The 20,461-nt window shown below is 42.1% G+C and overlaps 2 protein-coding genes across 4 annotated transcripts in view; both read right to left on the minus strand.

Annotated features, from left to right (window-relative positions):
• Nucleotides 1-68: 68 nt before the first annotated feature.
• On the minus strand, nt 69-2,300 carry LOC105828588 (pre-mRNA-splicing factor CWC22 homolog). Its single transcript, XM_012666987.3, has 2 exons — nt 1,806-2,300; nt 69-1,678 (listed from the first exon to the last, which is right to left on the minus strand). Exon 2 carries the CDS (start codon nt 1,637-1,639, stop codon nt 275-277), a length of 1,365 nt encoding a protein of 454 aa, XP_012522441.2. The 5' UTR covers nt 1,640-1,678; nt 1,806-2,300; the 3' UTR covers nt 69-274.
• Nucleotides 2,301-3,618: 1,318 nt separating this feature from the next.
• LOC105828589 overlaps nt 3,619-20,461 on the minus strand; it is a 38,942-nt gene continuing 22,099 nt past the window's right edge. Inside the window, exons 2-14 of one of the 3 annotated variants that reach the window (XM_012666988.3) lie at nt 14,223-14,460; nt 13,519-13,627; nt 13,285-13,309; nt 12,992-13,172; nt 12,384-12,745; nt 11,567-11,636; nt 10,508-10,825; nt 10,200-10,353; nt 9,522-9,910; nt 8,858-8,971; nt 8,542-8,640; nt 4,417-4,986; nt 3,619-4,141 (exon numbers count right to left, since the gene is read on the minus strand). In XM_012666988.3, coding sequence (XP_012522442.1) covers nt 3,974-4,141; nt 4,417-4,986; nt 8,542-8,640; nt 8,858-8,971; nt 9,522-9,910; nt 10,200-10,353; nt 10,508-10,825; nt 11,567-11,636; nt 12,384-12,745; nt 12,992-13,172; nt 13,285-13,309; nt 13,519-13,627; nt 14,223-14,460 — 2,797 coding nt within the window. In that variant the 3' untranslated portion in view covers nt 3,619-3,973. The remainder of the gene's footprint in view (nt 4,142-4,416; nt 4,987-8,541; nt 8,641-8,857; nt 8,972-9,521; nt 9,911-10,199; nt 10,354-10,507; nt 10,826-11,566; nt 11,637-12,383; nt 12,746-12,991; nt 13,173-13,284; nt 13,310-13,518; nt 13,628-14,222; nt 14,461-20,461) is intronic. The other 2 variants (XM_012666989.3, XM_012666990.3) reach the window with 2 other exon arrangements.

The following is a 20,461-nucleotide window of genomic DNA, read 5'->3' on the forward strand; positions in this document are numbered from 1 at the left end:
AACCATTTTAAAGAAGTATTTAAAGGACTATTTGCTTTTGATAACATTTTCATTTATTTTTTTAGACATTTTTTTAGAAAAGTAAAAGGTACACAGTTGAACTTACTTACTACTTACTTTTTTCTTTGATATTTAAATGTTCTTTAGAAATGTCTTCAAATATATTAAAAGATATTTTTAACAATTAATAATATTTGCAAAATCGAAAGCGCTTCGTGATCGTCGAAGCGTGAGATTTATTTCCGTGTTATGTCGTATCTTTCTCTTCCTCGGTCTATTCCATGCAACTCTCGTAACCCGAGCTTTCCTCCTCGCTGTTCTCCTCGCTGTCCTCCTCGCTGTCCTCCTCGTCGTCGTCTTCCGGAGAGCTACTCTCGTTATCCGTGCTCTCCTCGTCCCTGTCCTCCTCGTTGTCGTCGTCTTCCGGAGTGCTACTCTCGTTATCCGTGCTCTCCTCGTCTCTGTCCTCCTCGTCACCGCCGTCTTCCGGAGTGCTACTCTCGTTATCCGAGCTCTCCTCCTTACTGTCCTCTTCGTCGTCGTCTTCCGAACTGTCGTTGGCAAGAATTGTTTTACGCAATTTCTTGTACTGCTTTTCGGAAGCGCAATAGTTTGGATCAAACTTGCAATTGTTTAATATAATTTTCAGGTTCCTCTCATCGTTCTGTTCTGATACTGACCAATGACGCTTTTGATCTTTCTTTTCTACAACGTCCAGTTCTGCTGGCACAGCTTCGTAATCTTTAAAGCCATCTCTTCTTATTTCGAACATAACTTGAATCATATGTTGGACTCGCTCGTCCAATTGTCCTTTATGTAATATGTTGTTTAGCATATCAAAAATGGTCACAATAACGTTTGATTTAATTTCATTCCGCGTCAGTTTCATTCCGCATATCTTCAGGATTTCGATGGCCGCTTCGACGGAATCGTTCGTCGACTTTTCCAACAGCTGAGTCAAGGGATCCACAATGATAAACTCCCAGACTACATGTTGGTTAAATAAATGGGCTAAGAATATGCCCGAGGATATACATAAAGATTTATCGTTCAAGTTAAATCCACGGTTGAACTGCACACTGATTTGCTTCAGCACCAGCATGCCTATTTCAAAAAACTTGGAATTTATTATAGCTGTCAGCGCCGCGTAGGCCGGAGTGAGCGACGGTGACGCGGTTTGTGCTTTGACGATAAACAGCGCGAATAAACCTCGACCGCGAATGATATTCGTACGCAGCAGCTTCCGCGCTATGATCCTAACGTTGCTGGTGTTGACTTCATTGATATAACCGCGGATGGACGCCTCCAGCACGTCCCACGTCATGCACTGGTGAACAATTCCCTTGATGATGTGCGCTTGAGGCTTATGCGGCTTGACGGGCGGAACACGCGCGCATTCCGCCTCGTCCGTTTCGTCGTCGCTGTCCCTGGGATCGTCGTATTTATGAATCATTTGATTTTTTAGCAAGTCTTCATCGTCGCGTTTGAAACTTGTACTTGCATTGATATACCAAGGAACATAGTTCTCCTTGTAGCCGCAGCACCCTTGCTGCACAAAACGAAACTCCTTGTTCTCCCCGTCAATCCCCAGCGCTCTCTCCCGCGAGTACCATATTGTGTTCATCTGAGAGTACCACATGTGTTTATCTTCAGTTTAGTGCGGTTAAAATATCACAGCCTGCAATTATATTATTTTATATATGTAATAATTATTCCATTATGTACCATGCAATATTTTGAAACTTTTAAATATTTCGTAATTGCAGTTGTACAACAAAGAAATCCAACATTACTTTTGAACTTACTTGAATATTTCTAGGCGTTTGCAGCAGCGATGCACAACGATACCAATTCAAATGCTCACGTAGACGGCAGCAAGGCAACAGGCAACCTGTAGTACCTGCACCCTGCTTCGCCTGCATACAGAGCCTGTAAAGGACAGCCCTACTATTCGACCTGCTTTGAATTTCGAGCGGTGGGAGCATCTGCTGTCTCCTTCCGTTTCGAGCTTCGTCTTTTTCTCACTTGAGAATATTTTCTATTTTGAATTGCTGTCGACTCTTCTTTTCTCTCATTTTCGTTCATTTAGCAAACCATTTCAATATTTCTTATATTCTACTCTATTATTTTAATCGTCCTTTCTATTATTCTAATCGTTTGGGAATCGTTTGGGCAAGTTTAGAAAAACACTTATAATTTAGGAAATAATAGTTTAGTCAAAATTAGTAGATAAAAATTTTACAAAAAAGGAAACTAGTGTAAATATATATAGACGCATTTTATATACATTAATGTATATAAAATATGTCTATTTATGTTTATATTAATTTCTTTTTTTGTAAAATTTTTATTTAATATAAAATAAATAATAATCATAGTGAACAGACAGAAATTAATTAAAAGGATAATTTTTACATTGTTTCTTTTACAAAAAGTTAAGTTTGAAGAAGTGAAGAAAAATCGCATATGTACACAGAAAAAAAATGTAATGCAGCCAATAACATATGTGATTGCGGGCTGCCAACTACATAAAATACTCAATACAATAATATTTGCTATTAATGCAAGTACAATGTTGATACTGCAATAGCATATATTATTGTATTGAGTATTTTTTTAATTGGCAGCCCGCAATAACATATCTTATTGAATATATTACATTTTTTTTTCAGTGTATAATTCTATACATTTTTGATTCATAGAATAATGAACATTTTTATTTGCAATTTTAATTCTTGTCTATTTCTTTCACGTTCCATACCATAATGCATAGTCAGGATTAGTTTTAATTATTGTAGCAACATAAAATAAGAAAAATATTCTCTAAATATTAGAGACGAGATATGTCTCGACTTATTCGTTCCTTTTTAAGACAAAAATACGCAAAAAACTTCTTAGTAAAATATTTTTCTAACGGATGTTGCCCTGTCCATTCTCGCATTATCCTATTTATCCATCACAGTCGTTAAATCTGTACATTCATGTCTTTTATGGCTTTTCATTCCATTTAAGCCCATAGGCCTGTTTCTTAGTCACTGCACTGTTGGACTGGTGCAGTAAGTCAGAATAAGACAAATATTTTTTCTCATTCTAACTCATTTTAACTTGAATCAGTACAGCAGTACAGCGAAGAACAAACCTCATGAGAAAAGGTATGCTTTGATTTGTTTGTTTCTGTACATAATAAGAAAAAACCGAAAAACTTTCTAAACGATGCATATTTTTTGAACTGCCATCAATCAACCGACGCTGACCTGTCCGTTCTTATCCTATTTAGCCGTGACAGTCAAATTAAATCTACACATTCATGTCTTTCTTTTGTTTCCCTTCCATTCTCATGCCCATGAGAATAAGAGACATGCTTTGATTTGTTTGTTCCTGTTTTAGCTTTGTCATTTCTACATAATAAGAAGAAAGACCGAAAAACTTTCTAAACGATACATATTTTTCTTGACTGCCGTCAACCAACCGACACTGACCTGACCGTTCAATTCAAACAATAAAAAACTTAAAAAAAATCAATTTTATGAAAGCAAAAATACTCTTTTAATCTCAACTGCTAAAAATCTTAAACGCCTCATGGATCTAGGAAACCAATAAGGATTCAAAATCAAACACTTTTACGTGTCGTCGGTTTTATTTAAAAATTCAACATTTCGTCGAATTTTCCGTTAAGATTCATACATAGCCGCGATCGTAGTAGATTACATTCAAAAGACTACGTGATAAATACTGGTCGTTAAACCTCATCTCGATTAATAAGAATTAGCTCTTTTTACTCGCTCGGTGTATAATACGATAATAAATAAGATATAAAAACACGTACGTGTAAAAGAACCTCACCAATAGGAGGAGCGCCTTTTCACTTATATATAATTAAGTCGGAATGGTTAGCGAAACGTGCAAAAATGTACAAAATTTACGAAGATGCAAGATGATTGTTGCTACGTCTTTTCTCGACTTAACTGCATTCTTATCGACTACTGTTCTCCGGATTCACTTTGATGGTGACTTTGTTGCTCAGAGCGGAAGCGAGCTTCTCGATGTTGCTCTGCAAAAGCTTATTCGGCTCTGAGTTCGTTGTTTCGTTGTTGGACGTTGTTATGTTCTCGTGAATAGTCTTCACAGGCGACTGATTTTCCTAAAACGCAGAAACGAGTTCACATTTTTTTTCAAAACGTTTTCTTCCAGAAAAATTAGCTATAAAAAAAAAAATAAAACGCTATATAAAAATTGTAATCAAAGAATTCTATCAATTTCGAGTAATATTCGTGGAAGAAGGTATGTAGTCAAAATGTTTAATTATGATCGTAGCTTTAGTATCTTCCTGTCGATCTCACATAAATTTCTACGACCGATTTCCTTCCGTGAGAATTTTCTCTTATTTATAATTTTACTCTATTCATATTTGCTTACGCCTTCAGTCTTTTTTCTGAGGTTCGACCTTTGCAGAGTCGCGGCGAGCTCGTTCTGCAGCCTGGAGACGACCGGGCCGTTGTCCGTCTCGTCGGCGATGCCATTCTTGTCACGGCCCGGCTGCTGCGGCAAGAACTCCAGTCTGGATGGCTGCTTCGTCTCACCCTCGTACGACCCTATTCTGATGGCCACTTTGCCGCCGGGTAGTTTCGAAGATTGAGGGCCGTTGGTCGGCGAGACCGACGCGGACATGCTCTTCGCGAGCTCCGCGACGGGGCTCGTCGCGGCGTCCTTGGGGACCTTGCTTCCGGTACCAACGTGTCGCGGACTACCGCTCGTTGAGGACGGGCTCGTCACTGGAAAGTACGTCGGCGGTGGCTTCGGCACTGTGTTGGGCGTCTCCTTCAGCTTGAACGACTCGATACTCTGCATCTCTACTGACTCGTCGGTGTTCCGGTTTTTAGAAGGAAACGGAAGCGGAGGCGCCGGCGGCGGCACCGGAGGTCCCGCTGTTGTCGTTGTCACCGTCGCCGTCGTCGTTGTCTCGTTGAGCGTCCTCTTCTCCTGTTCCTAAGAATGTTACGAAACGCGGTATATTAATATGTTGATTACAATAACAAATCTTTCATGCTCGTATCAGACTAGAAATGAAAGGTGAGATTTGATTGGAATTTAACTAATCAGAAAGAAAGATCAATCTCAAATTTCGTGAACTTTGTTTTGACCAAATTCCAATTTCAATCTTAATCTTTAGTCTGATGCAGATATAAATAAATTTAAATATATCTTGAAATACATACAGGGTGTAAACAAATAAGTGTCAGATACATATATTGTAAAGATTTTTCTTAGAATATTCGACTAAATATTAAAATAAGTTTATATAAACTAAAAACTAGTGGGTCTAGAAATTTTTTATATAATATATATCACATCTTGTTATTTTACATATAAAAATACTAAAGTAAAGCTATGAACAAATCAATAATTTAGAAAATATTTTATATAGATTAATCTAAGCAGATCTTTTATCATTAATAAAGTGCAATATTTAGTTTCCGAGAAGCAAAGAAGTATAAGTTTAGGAAACTTATATTGGTATTTTGGTGACTTTCCTCTATTTTATTTTGGCTTGTCTCAACATGAAATCAATTGCTTTGTTTTCAAGATATTTCATTCTGTTGCATTTTAAAAGTCTTCCTATCTCAGAAAATAAGTGTTTAAAACTAATAAACTGTTTTTAATGCCTGAGAACATTTATGTTCCTTAGAATATTTAACGCTTATTACTTGTAAAATTGTAACACATTCGCAAAAAGAAATATGAATAAAAAGAACCAAATTCATAACGCATATTTCATTAAATTCAAAAATCAATTGTTTATAAAACAATTAATATATGTGTGTGTTCAACGATAGAATATAGAATTTTTAAAAATTAAAAATATATTCTTAATCAGTTAACCAGAAATGTTTTAAATATGTTTATCGAATTAATAAATCGTCCTTGGACATACGTGCCGAGGCCATAAATTGAATTGCATGTTAATATTAAGTGTTTTATATATAATTACTAACGTTGTAAGGCGTAATTGTAACCAGCGCTTGTTTCCTTCTCATTGTGTCGCTTGTATTATTCGCCTTCGAGTTTCTCTTATCCATGATACTCGATACTGAATATTTCTAATTATAAGTAATAGCGATTTCAGTAATTTGATACGTCATATATTATACTCTTTACGATCTCCGGCTATTCCTTTTTGCGTTTGCACTTTTTACGTCCAACGCGCATCGGACAGTCGCATATGTTATCTTCTGTACATCAAAATCTATTACATTTCATACGAAGTATAGCCATATCTCCGACGCATTGCATATTAAAACGATCTTATTTGATGACAGTTTCCGTTCTCAATTTCCTGAATAAGTCTTTAATTTCTTTCTTCAAATTTTCCTCGGCCTTTTCGTCTGGAGAATCACAAGAATCCGTCGTCAAGAATAGAAAGGTCTCTTTCACACGTCGATGTTTTTCGTCGAATATTCTCTGTCTTCCTGTCCTCCCCGTTGCCTCGCTTTCTGTTTTCTTCGAATCACGATCGCGACCTCGCGCGTTTCACGATGTTTATTTCGCAGACCGCCGATCGCGCGACACGACGACGGGCAACTGAAGAAGAAACCTCTGCGCTCGCGCGCGGCGAGAAGAGCGCGCCGCGTTACGTCGCGCCTTACGCCGGCGTTCTTATGTAAGCCCTATTATTTTGCACGTCCGCCGCAATTCGTAGGAAACTGCAGTCGAGGCTGTGCGAGGGGGAAAAAAAAATGTGGCACAAGAGACCTCGCGGCAAGCCGACGCGGCACGGCGGCGTGTCGCGTTGCGATCCTCTGGTATCGAATGCCTCGCGCGCGCACGACGGAACCCGCCACGACGATCGCCACCGGTCGCTGGTTTCGCGACGAATGAATCCGCGAACGCGCGTCCCGATAACGATGATTAATGGACGATAAGGCCGCAACGAGCTGCCAATCGGCCTCTCGCTTGTGTAACTGCGAGAGAGCCGTCACCTGGCTCGCGGAGCAAAGTGAGGCGGTGATTTTGTCCGACGATAAGACGGTACGCTCGCGGCCGTTCGAGAAAAAATTACGTCCAGATTTATCTCCGAAAAATGAGATTCTTGCGCTAAGTCACGTTGCGCGGTCTAATCTAGATATTTATGCGTTCTAATCTAAAGAAACACATCCTGTTATTCCGACGACTCGAAGACACTCGAGATATCGCTCGCAATTAGCTTCGGGCAATCGTTGGTAATTAACTTTTTTTTTTGCAACGAACCTATTATTACACCTATTATCGGCCGAACCGTTATAGATTGTTTTCATGTAACAAATGGCGAGGAAGGAAACGACGACCAGGCAGGAATAATCCACGACGCGCGCACTCTCGAGTAATTAAATTACTCGCTGATACGTAACTTCCGCGGCCGCGAACGAGGTTTGCCGGCGCATCGCGCGGATGTGTCGCGCGTACATTTTCCTCGGCGCGCGGTAATGCAAGAACTGAAACAGAACGTCGGTACATACGTGACTTTAAGGTGTGCAAAACGCTCGCTATCGCTACGTCGTTTCAACAATACTACCGCGGCGTCGTGGCTGATGTGTGCGTGCCCGACAGGTACGCACGTACACAGGTAAAAATCGGATCGGCGTGTCAGCACGCACGCACGCACGCACACGTAGTCCGCACACCGACGAACGACGAGTATTCCGGCCTCTTCATAATTTCGTGCTCTTATCTGTTTGCACGGTGGATCCTTGCTTAGCGGTTGTGTAATTAAAAAAAGAGAAAAAAAAAGAACCGCGCTACTCCCGAGCCGCCTGTTAGCTACGCCACGAAAATGCCCCTCTCAGTCGAGAAAAAGCTGCACGCAGGTCGGAAGACTCCCCGTATCTTCGCCATCTGTTTTTCTTCGACATCTCGTTAAAGCGAAATTAACTTGATACACGATAGAAGCGGCCATTGTTTTCCAACGCGCCGTACATCGCGCGCACTCTCGCGTAATCATTTTAATTTCACATTGTTAATTACGATTACCCTCGGGGAGCCTATCGTAATTGATATCGCGCGTGAAACCTCGCATTACGCTTCGATTGATTTCAACTTGATTTTTTGCTACTTGATAACTCATTGCCTGACTCTTCGTTATTCCTTTTGCAATTCGGAGAGTCTACGTTTAAATTTATCGATTTTTAAAAATTGTTTCAATTTACTGCTGACATTGGAGTAACGTTGCACACGATTAATACTTGATCGCAATTACAACGTGCAATTCGTTACGTCACTAATCGGTCCGAAAGATACGCTTATCACTGAACAATACACCAGACTGGCGTCAGGTAGACTATAGTTATCGCATAAAAGTTGGAGCTCCGCAAATTTTGAACTCCACGTGGCAAACCCGGTAACTAAATTCGCGAGATAAGACTTTAATATATCTAAAAATAGATTTAAAAGTATTCAGAAAAAAAGGAAAGTTATTTTATTGTACTTCGTAATTTAAGTTGTGCAATTTTCAAAGTAAATGCCTCATGAAATAAATTTATCAACAATTTATTTTTAATTCTCTCTTACCTTTTCTTGAACATCTTTGGAAACCTGTTCCGAAGCCTGCGCCTTTTGCTGAGCAGAATTGAACATCTTTTGGTGTGCACGCTTAAATTCCTCCATCAGCTACGGAAAAAAAATTGAATTGTCGAATTCAATTTAGCTCCAAGTTACAATAAACGATAACGCAACAATCAATAGCCGTAATAAGGCCGCTTAAAATAATTAATGCTGCGTTCAATAACGCTGCTGTTCAATTTCGGGCTGCATATGAATTATAAATGTACTCTTTGTGTATGCGCAATTAGTTGCATACACATATATGCAATTGCAAGCAACTGACCTTATCGTGTGTGACTTTTTGCTCCTGCGACCTTAGAGCTTCGGGATTCTGCGGCTTGCGATTATCCGGAGCTTTTTCCTTTGGCGCTTCCGCTTTAGCGGCATTGTTTAACCTCTGCGAGGAAAGAAAAAAATAATACGCGCGATAAATACGAATTACGAGTGCAATAAGTAAAACGATAAATTAAAGATAATAAGATAGTGGTATTTTACGAAGCGCAATTTATCCTAGACACGGGAAATATCGAGAACTCGCAGAAAAACAACTTCGATGTTTGATGAAAGATAGTTCGCGCGTCGATTAACAAAAGATTGAACTTTTTGCGACACATTATATCGCGCGATACTTCAACTCATCGATAATGCTCATCAATTCCCTCTATCGCGATGGAACACGAAGAAAACATAAAACATAAACGATATCGTAGATAAATAGATAGATATCGTTGTAAAATAACGATGGAGATTAAGAAGAATTACGTTCAATGAGAGGGAAAACATGCGCGTGATTGCGATACGCGCGATAATACACTTTAGGAACACGTTATACCAAGAAATCAACGTTGCAAATTAACATTGCGCTTTCGAATTGTCCTCGCGATCTCATAGCGGACACGAAAGATCCAATCGATTTTATCTTCAATGTCGATCGGTTCTCGACTTACCTGCTGCGCTCGCCTCTGCAATTCCTGCGTGATGGCGGTGCTCAGATCGGTGCTCGCGATCGGCGAGGTCTTGGCGACGTCCTTGCGCGGCGTCGCGTACGTGGCCGTCGTCGAGGTGTCCGTCGTCTTGCCGGTCGCCGCCGAGCCGTAAGAAACGGTGGACGCCGGCTCGCAGGACGACGACGTCGACAGGGACGACGACGTCGACGCGGAATCCTTGCTGCAGGACGACTCGAGGCTCGACTCGGTCTCCGTCGAGCCGGTGCTGCCCATCGACATGGTGCTGCCCATTTGCATGCCCATGGCGTTCATTGGCTTGGTCTCTGTAGCGATGACGAAGTAACGGTGACTTGTGACGGTATTACGAAACGTTAGACGCGGACGATTCTCTTAAAATTGAAATCTCCATTAAAAAAATAGCGAAAAATAGATGAGCATAAATGTAAAATTGTGTCATTAATTATATTTAAAAAAGAAAAATGATGCGAAAAATAATTTAATTCCCCTCGGCAAGCGGGATACGTGTCATTTATTGAAAGCAGCCGTGATAAACGTGTGAAATATTTGTTTTTCGAACGTGAATCGACACAGCGGAAGGAGGACTTCTTTCGACTTGGCGCTCGAGCGAACGCGGTCAGTTATTATTCTAACGATGCTGGCGAGGAAAAGCCGTCAAACCTGCTGGCCATTTGTAAGGAAGCGGCGGCGGAGGTGCAGGTGGACAGACCGACTGATGCACCTCTACGGTCGTTACCGTCTTCCTCTCGGCCTCGCTCTGTCGCTGCATGAGTTGCAGGTCCGTCAATCGATTGCCGACCGCCTGGCCGTTCTCCTGGCGCAGAAAATTATTCGTGGCGGCACGTTAAAATATACATATCGCGCGCGTACATATTTAATTAAGCCGGCTTATCCGATCGCTTAACGAGGCAAACGCTTTCGGATGAGGAATGGCGCGATAACGAAAAACAGATCGTGCGGATACTCACTTTGGAGCCATGGTACATGGGCAGGTCGTCCGCGGGCCCGTCATAAATCACGTCCTGCTGCCTCGCGTTATCTCGCCGATAGGCCAGCCGGCGATTGGCCTCGTCCCGTGGATTCGCATCGAAATCATGCACCTCGTAGTCGATCCTGGGCGCCACGGGATCGTAAAGCGGCTCGTTGTCGATGTCATCGTCGTAATTGCCGCGCGGATTGAAGTGATACTGCCCACCCGGTATAGGCCGGTGATTCTGGTTCTGGTTCGAGCTCTGATTAACACGAATCACGGTTGTGTTATTCGGTTTACGCGACCATTCCGGCGCCTAGAAAACGGTCAAATTAAATCCCAATGAGAGAGAGAGAGGCGTTGTATCTCTGTCTTTTTATCGGGCTCATACCTTGAAACTAGAAACAAGTCAAAATTTTAAGAAAAAACTTATCTATTCGACCAGAATGCCAATTATTGTAGTGATATTTCATTATTGATGGAATTAAGTGCGACAAAAAACTGAAGAAAATTTAATATGTTTTAAAATTAATTTAGGAAAAGAATTATTTTAACAGCTATTTTCAATACGACAGCCGAGAGTAGAATTTAATTTATAAAAATAGATATAATTAATATAAATTTCAGGCAATTAATATTATTATTTTAAACCGGTTAATGTGATAGAAATTTTATAGTCAATATAAATTTTCAAGTATTCAAGTATATGTACATTGTATGTACATATCCCGCTTTTCTAAAAATAAGCGTGTTATTTGGTGCATAACAGTAAAGGCTGATAAGCTACCGTGCCGTTTCTTATCGCGCAGAACACGTTTCCGATAGGTCGGTACCACATATTAAAACAATATACAATATTTCGATAAGAGGTAGAATAAACCGATGCTTAAACGTAAAAATGTATGCTAAATTTATTATTTAAATTGACCTAATGAAACATAATTTGTGCTGTTTTATTTTCCAAAGGAGCTATTCAACGCAACGTAACTCTTGTTGAAGTTTCACATCGCGTAAATATTATGCGCGAAGCGAGATAATCTACATTAAAGTCCCTTACCTGATCCACGTGCGGCCACTCCGAGGAGGAACTGCAGCTGGTGGTCGACAGGGCGAGGGGGCAGCATATCCTACAACGTCACAACCCGGAAATGAAGCGGCATGTCGTGTCCGATTATGCAAGCGAGTTCGTGCCGACTTCGAAGGAGCGGAATTCGCGGGACGTGCGTTTTTACGCGCGCGAATACCCGAAGGAGAATCAAGCGCGGGATAAATGTGTGTTTATATACGTGGCGGCAAGGAATTCGAGCCGCAGCGGAATCTACGATCGTTATCACACGGGTGTCCTATTAATGGACCGACTTTCTCTCGATGGTAAATTCATTGATGGCAGCCGATAACCGTTAGAAGAGGCACGTGCGTAGCGCGTACCATATAGGCAATCCACACGCACACGCACTAGTGCATTTTCTGACTGTGCGAAAAAGACGATCCGTCATCGTAATAAGTGGAACGCTCTGAAAAATCTGTTACAGCCGATCCCGCAATAATTATATCAAAATCAATATTGAAAGTAAACTGAACGGCTCGTTTAAGGCCTCGAAAATAATCAGCGTGCTGGGGAAAAATTGAAATAAATTCAATATTCTGTTCCAATTAAATGTATACTCGTATGTAAATGTTAAGTACTATTTGCGCTTTTTTATATTTACTGCATAAAGTACCTATTTCAAGTGGTATTTTTTAAAGACATTTCAAATAAATATTTCTAATGTTTAAACTATTTTTCTCAGCACGCTGGAACTAATTAATTCCAAATTAATAAAGAAATTTGTTTAATTATGGCGAAAATAATTGAATCAAAATTCGCAACTGACCTGCCGTTTCTGTTGCAGGCGTCGTCGCGCGGATACCGCTGATGCATCCTGCCGTCGTGGTGGTGATGCTGCGGCGAGGACGACGGGTTGTTCTGATGCTGGGGCGGCGGGCTCGCGGCCGCCACGCTGGACGTCTCGGAATCGTAGCCGCTGGAGCCGCGGGTCCACAGCGGCTCGGGACAGTCGTAAAGATGACTGGGGGACGTGGGTCGTTGCACCACGAGGTCGAGGATCGCCGAGCTGCGCATCACCTCGATGGCCCGCTCGAACGGAAGATCGGTGAGCCGCTGCCCGTTGCACCAGATTATCACGTCGCCGGCCTTCAGGCCCGCCGCTCGCGCGGGACCGCCCTCCCTCGTGCCCTAAGGGTTCGCTTTTTGTAAGCAACTGTGTTCTGTTCACGTAGGATGCGGTTCTTTTTTTTGTAATGTAAGAGTTCGGAGTAGATAAATTTTATTGTTTCATTTTAAATTTACTTCAACCTTTATTTCTATTCAAATGGATTTTTTTAAATATGTGTGTATAAAAAAACGATTTTGATTAAAGCGGAATTGTTTTTGTAACCAAGGAAAAATCTCAAGAAGCCTTGTCAAATTAGGATTATTAACCTGAACGGTGAGACCAGGTACGATGCCTCTGCAGACGCCGCAGCCCAAGCGTCCCTTCTCGCCGACGAGTATCCGAATTCGGACTTCTGAGCTCGGTACACCGCCTATACCACTTTCGTTGTATTGTAACTGCTGTTGCTGTTGCTGCACCATGTGCCAGGTAACCGGATCGTTTGGATTGCTTTGCGAATTATAATTTTTGTTAACTAAGGGATGTCGATCTCGAGGAACGGGGAGGGAAAACGCACGTACGCATGGTGCGCGCAAGGTTTTAATTAAGTTTCGATACTTACTCTTTTACAGGTATCATCCCGACGCCTGCAATACAAATCGAAAGCCATAAATTCCCGATATCGGCAACGAGATATTGATTATTGCAACGCGCTTTCGTATTATTGTTATCAATTATTTTCCTTTACGATCGCGAGGCTACATCTCTCTCAATGCGGCGCGTAGAACAAAAGTTTACGTTCTGAAGTATCATATTTCATAGCAAAGATAATTAAAGATGAGGACAAGATAGTTACTTCGAATTTTGAGAACCAGGACTTGCTGATTCTTCGCCAGGAGCGCGACCTCCTGGTGGACGGCGTCCTCCACTGGGTAACCGTTTACCCTCAGGATCTGGTCGCCTACCTGAAAGCGACAGTCCGAAAGCAAAATTAATGTCTTTTCTCTCTGTGCTAGTGTTACATAGTCACACGATTATCGTATGAAAATAATATTATTAATTGAATCATAAATAATCAAAGATTCCCAAAGCATAAATCACGATTCACTGGAAGATTACAAGCCAATTTTTGGAATGTAGTGAGAAATTCTTTGACAATGATAGATATTGATACCAAATTTTTAAATAAACTATGTTTACTAAACTCTTTGTACACGAAAATGTGACATCAAAGACATTATCAATAAAAATAGGAAATAAGCACATTCTTCACATCTTACTTATATTTTGAGAAATAAATCTATAAAATTATACTTAATAAATAAAATTATACTTAATAAAAATTTTTTAAATACCCGAAAATTAAAGTGCTTCATATCCCTTTATGATTAAGTAGATGGGTAAGCTCTTACAGTTTAAAAAAATAAATGCCGCGATCTACATAAGTTTGGGAAACTCTGATGTAAATGTGTAAAGAGCGAAATAAAAAGAGAAAGGCTATGTAAATTTCTATACAGCGTCGTACGACGAAAGAAAGGGTTAATAATTGAAGACACATACCCTCAATCCGTTTCTGTGAGCCTCGCCACCCGGTTGGACGTCACTGACGTAGAATCCGGCGGCGTATTCGCGTCCACCCCGTAATGAGAAACCGAAGCCGGCGTTACCGCGTCGCCTCAGACGTACATTCCTGGTCACGCCGATGACGGCCATCCTACCGCCTCCTGCCGGATTCCCAGGACCTCCGCCGGTCGACGATCCCGTGCCAGCACTTGACGCGCTGGATGTGCCACCCGACCTGTCGGTGTCGTAAAAGGAACGCATGTAAATTAACATCGTTTCGTGGTACTCTCTGCCAGCCGAGCATAAAAAGTCAGCTCGAGAATTCGATTACTTTTTTAAGAGCTTTCAGCAATTAAAAAGGTGCGATCGAGAAATATTTCAAGGCCACGTCATTCTGCAAACGTTCCAAATTGGATTTCGCAAAATAAAAAAATTTCTTTCACGTAACAATACCTTTTTATTTCTTATTTTGTATATGTCGTTAAGATTTACACATTTCTTTTGTTTTGTATAAGTTTTATGGTAAATATTTTTTCGTCACCACGACGCAGTGGTAAATAAGATCCTGTAGTTCTTATTTCGCGAGCAATTGTCTCGGAGGGATCCTCATTTTCCCCTCTCGCTTCGATGAGCGAACGAGCAAGCGGAAGGACGATTCCGTACCTTTGTTCGCCTTTTTCCACGGCGCTGTGAAATTAATGACCACACCTGGCGCGAGGAAGAAAGGAAGGAAGAAAGGCGAGGAAGCGAACATGGTAGCAAGGTGAAGGAGTCGCGAGGAATTCCGCACTCGGTCTCGAAAGATAGAGACAGACGGAGAATAAACTCGAGGCCGAACGAAGACGCTCTGCTAATCACGCTGAGAATTCATCTTCCAACGGACGTTGAAAAGATTGCATGCGACAACGCGGACGCTGTAGGACACCAGGGATGACACCGTAAATGACGGCTGAATGATAGTCATTAACGGGAGAAGAGGGAAGTTGCTCCAAATTGACTTGCGAGGGTTGCGAAGGGTTCTCCCTCTCGTCTCATCTACCTCAGTCTCTCTTCGTGAAACTGAAGATCTCAATGGGACTGGAGGACTCTGTAGGACGCTACACAGCTTATAGAGCTTCAAGGGTGTTGATATTAATTTTTGGAGCGTGGAGCCGCGCGTGAGAACCAAAGGAAATCGGCGCGGCGCGGTGTCGTGGGATAATAACAATTTTATTTCGCGACCGCCGACACCGCCAGCATCCGCGGAATCCCGACCTCGTTGCGTAATAACGGCGTGGGATAACGCAATGTTATTTTAGCGCGTTTAATCGCGCTTCTTCCTTTTTCTTTTTTTTTTTTTTTACGTAACGGGGGGAGACCCCCGGAGGCGTTGACGATGACGGACCGCATCTGCGTGCAAAAGTCAAATTGCTACCTCGCGACGGAAGATCTATTATGCAATCTCGAAACGGACGGGGAGGACAATGGATGCACGTGGTGGCGTGGCCGTACCACCGGCGCGCGGGGATTCCGCGACGACGACGTGCGCGTCCGTACGGAAAGGCCGTTACCGTTACGGTCGTCGATATCACCGTTTGACCATCGAGCCCTGAAAGTGTTACGGCTAACGCAAACGTCGCGCTCGTACACACGTAATGTACATACACGTACCTTATCGGCCTCACCGCGCCGAGTGACCCCGCCCGATGTAACGATCGCGATCGCCGTGACGGCCCCATATCCCACGTATTAATCCGGAATTCGATATTCCGCTCACGAACTATGCTAATTCCCCGGGCAGGGTACAACGTGTCTACAAGGAGCTAACGGAGACATTTCAACAACAACGGGGAGACAACGAAACATGGAAGAGGAGGATCGAGACGAGATCTTTTTACCATCGAAATCAGATACACTTGTGAGAGATTAACCGAGAAATCGTCCGAAATGAAGAACTCGCTCATTGAATAGCGTTTCTCACACACGCCATTGTTCCGCGAGCGAGTGAGTTACGACGATGTTCGCGCTGGGGATCGTCGTCACGTATGAAATCCTCGACACGTGTAAAATGTAACAGGACACCTGCGACTCGTCGATTACGAATTCTGTCTGCGTTTTATGTTAATTGAAGGGCCGAGTTTGGAGGAAGGAGCCTCGAGGTTTGAGGAGAGAGAGCCAGGGCTTTGATGATTGAGTAGGAGAAATGCGTTTCGTTCACTTATCATCGTTCTCCACCATCTCACAGACAATTTTTCTTATTTCCCACCCGAGTTCACGCGCGCCGCAATATTTATTATTGCCGTTAAAATTTCTGCCCGTGCATCATGGTAATGGCATGATAATGGTGGGGCATGAAGGATGCGAGGAACGTCCAGCTCGCCGACAATGCGGAGAAAGTTGATGCAAAGGCTGCAAAGAACACGGAAAGGCACGCCCTGACGAGTGTTCTCGTCCTTTCGACTCTCATGTACCTCTGGCTTGTTCGCCGTGGCCTCGCATATTGCACAAATGGGAAGTAAACACTATAGAATCCTTTTAAGGCTCAATGAAATTTTTCTCTGTAAAAGTCGTGATTTAAGACGCTATAAATTTTCCTTCTTTTAAATTCCCGATCGCGTTTAGCGAGTTTAAATTCGAAGACTAAAAAAAAAATCTTTGTATATTTCAGCGTCTTTTTAACTAGAGAAATAATTCACCTTTGCCTACTTTTTCTATCAACGTGCATTTAAGAAAGGGAGACAGAATAAAACTTGAAGAAGTTAATGAATTTTTGTAAAAAACATTTTAAGCATTATTAGCTCTCGAAAAAGATACTGAGTTATTTCTTTGTATTTTTATAGTTTAGACGCTTTACAGGGTTTACTGCGGGAACGAGCGAGATACACGTGTTACCGCGAGTCTCTCGGCATCTAACTTTAGAACTGGTAGCAAGCAGCCGTACCAGAAGTTGACAAATTGTTACCAGACGTGTTTAAAGTACCGCCGGCGATTCGCCTCGCGATCTACGCGACCGCGTATCAACTTATACGGCTAATCTCCCCGCAAACGGATTATTCCTGTCTGTACAGCACGCCGCGCGATCGATTTTTGTGTCACGAAATTGGTAATAAGTTGTTCAGGAATGCCACGGTGGTTTTAAACTCGTTCTTGTCAAAAGCATTCATTTCGAACCTGTTTTGCGAATGAAAAGACCAGAACTCGAATCGGGTCAGACTTGCGTAATGCAACGAGTAGTAATCAATAGATCAATATTGTTGAATTCATATTATTTAAAAAAACACGTTTAAAAGAATCGTTACTTGATGTTGCTATAAAAATTAAAATGTTATACATAATGCTAAAAAACGTAAACAATTACTTTTCTTGTTTCCAAAGTATAATAATATATTAATTTTCTGTTATTCGTCGTTAGTCGTCATAAAATGCCTTCAGCACGTTTCGATTTCTACTTTATATTCCTAAATCTGAAAATAATACTAGTTACATCGATTATGTGTATCAACTCTGTTCCAGTTGTGTCGAATCGTTATGGAATCCCCGCTTCAATGCTTCGCAACTGGAGCAACTATAGCCACGGCTGGAAGCGGAGCACATGTTGCGTATATGCAAGTTACAAATTATACGTTCAAATATAGGACCTTTTCTCTCTTACGTTTGCGTCACAGAATCGTTCCAGTTTTACGGTATATATCGATTCACGAAATTCATACTTACACGTCACTCGTCCGCCAGTTCTACGTCCGTATCGATAAAGGATTATTTGCACGGCCGTTGTTGCGTCTCGTGCGCGATCACGCAGACTTCACGAGTGCCGTGGGTTTCATCGCTCGTTACGGGAGCTCGCATCGCGACCGCGCGGCGGTCGCCATTTCCCCAAGTAAAATTCATTTTCGTCACGGCCGAATTGCCGGCCTAACTATGCACGGTCGGTGCTTAGAACGGCGTGAAGAGCCGTTGTAAGAAAGAGACGGAAGAAATCGGACGTGTTTCGCGTTTTCTTTCCCTTCACGCGCGACCGGCCACGTTCCATTCGATCCGGGGAATCCGCACCTTCGATCGATCAATCGATCGATTTACTCGCGCGCTCTGGTCGTTGATCCATCGGGGTTTCGCAGTTTCCGATCATCGACCCCCGGCCCGTGAGGTCACGGATTTGTGTGATGTCGCAACGTTTTATAAAAAAAAAATAATGATAGGCTCAATCTGAGACAAAGGAAGGTCGATAATCCTTGAGCTATGATTAATGATCGTTCATGCGGGACAGATAAAATCAAAGTGAACGTCCGAATTCAGTAATCACGTGTCCTGTTTTGTCCCTTTCCTCTTTCGTCTAATGACGCGCACCTGGGATATCCCTATTAAAAATACGACGAGCGTATCTACGCGCTTTAATGAAGACAGTTTCTTGCGACTGATTTAGAAAGCAAGAAAAGTGACACTTGATCGCGGCCGGTCCGGACGGATGATAAATCATGCGGAATATCGATCAATCCTAGGGAAAGTCGCACGGATAAGGAGGGGATGGGGAGGGGAAAGGCGAACGGAACGCCTCGTTTCCGGGATTCTTTTCGACGCGTTAACGATTTACAATCCTCGTTACAAGTTCCTTTTCTCCATTTGTCGGCCGAGAAAAAGAAGGAAGGAGAGGTAGAATTAATGAGAAAGAGAGAGAGAGAGAGAGAGGGAGAGAGAGAGAAAAGTCGCGAGCGTCTCGGGGAAAAGAAAAGAGCCGACGGAGCCGCTCATTCCCGTGTTTGCGGTGAACGGTAACGGTGATCATCTCCTGGCAGTAAAGTTTCAAGCCGTCTCTGTACTCTCGGGCTCGTCTCCCCGGCCCGGACTTTAATGCGGCACAATGCCGATAGGATGGTAAATAATTTCTTCGTTGCGGCTAACGGAATATTTGCGAGCCACGCAATGTAATTTAAGACGAGCGCCCTCGTCTTGCATCGTCTTTATTGGGTTTCTTCAAATTCTTGTATTTGGAAAATTATATTTCCATAACGACGACCACGCGACGGTCCGTGCGTGTCTTCAGGCGTGGCCATCGAGCCATCAGCCGCACGTAAAAAAGTCCTCTCCACCGTCAATTATATCGTGAGAAGAACACGGAAATTGAAGGCTCTATGAATATTCAGATGCACGTGGTATCTCACAGGCATATCAGAGGAACTAAGTTCCCGCAAGGCTATTTTTTTAATATTCACTTTAGGCGATCTATAATTTATCGGAGATTTCAGGATGGAATTCTTTACAATTTTATATTTAAGAAATGTGAGAATTGTCCCAAATAATACAGAGAAATTATATTTGAAGTTTGATATTTAAAATGTATAATTATATTAAATAAATATAAGAGAATTCTGTATTATATGTGTATTTTAATTTTACAAACAAGATTCTAAATTCCACTTTTAGAGATCGTTTAAAGTAGACTCCGTAAATGACTCTAATTTACCGAAAATGAAATATAATTTAACGAGAATGAAATGGACCGTGCGCGCTTATTCGCGGCTATTCCATCAACCAGAGAAGATTGGAAAACACGGCGGCACTTAGACGCGAACGGAAGATTTATTACGGCGGAATCGCTCGCTATCAGATGGAATCGCGATGATTTTTTGCCGAGCTACTTATGGAGTAATTGCATAATGTTACACCTTATTAAGATCGTGCTAAGACCGTTCCGCGAAGAGACATGTGGGTTACACAACGGATATTTAATTTCTCGGTGTTCCATCCGTTCGTCACGTAAGTCCGCTTATCTAAAATGCATCGTAATTTCCATTAAACCTGCATTTTTTAACAATTAAGGTAACACCCAGCGGCACGCTTGTGTCTCCGCGGAATTTCTTCTTTCTTTCCGCGTTGTTTCCCACTCTTATGCCCGGGGAAGATGCGGCGGCGCGACGCGAAGATCCTTTTGTGCGTCGAGAAAATACAGTAGAACGTAAGCAAAAATGGGTCCCCCAAGCAAAACGAAACAATCATCGCGTAACGGCCGAACAATATTTATTAACTTGTTATTGCGCTGACTAATTAACTTGTAATTGACCGTGAGATATATTCGCGGTAAATGACTCTTTGCAACTTGCATCAGCAATTCTTATCATGAGTCTCGTATAATTCTGGGTTTATCCCATTTTATTTTCTGCGAAGTAAGTCTCGTGATTATTTGTTATTAAAAAAAATCTCTCTTCTTCTCTCTCTCTTTTCTTTATCGCAATTACCGTACGAATCTTTAATTAAAGTCGAAA

The sequence above is a fragment of the Monomorium pharaonis genome, chromosome 8 (assembly GCF_013373865.1).
Source record: "Monomorium pharaonis isolate MP-MQ-018 chromosome 8, ASM1337386v2, whole genome shotgun sequence".
NCBI lineage: Eukaryota > Metazoa > Arthropoda > Insecta > Hymenoptera > Formicidae > Monomorium > Monomorium pharaonis.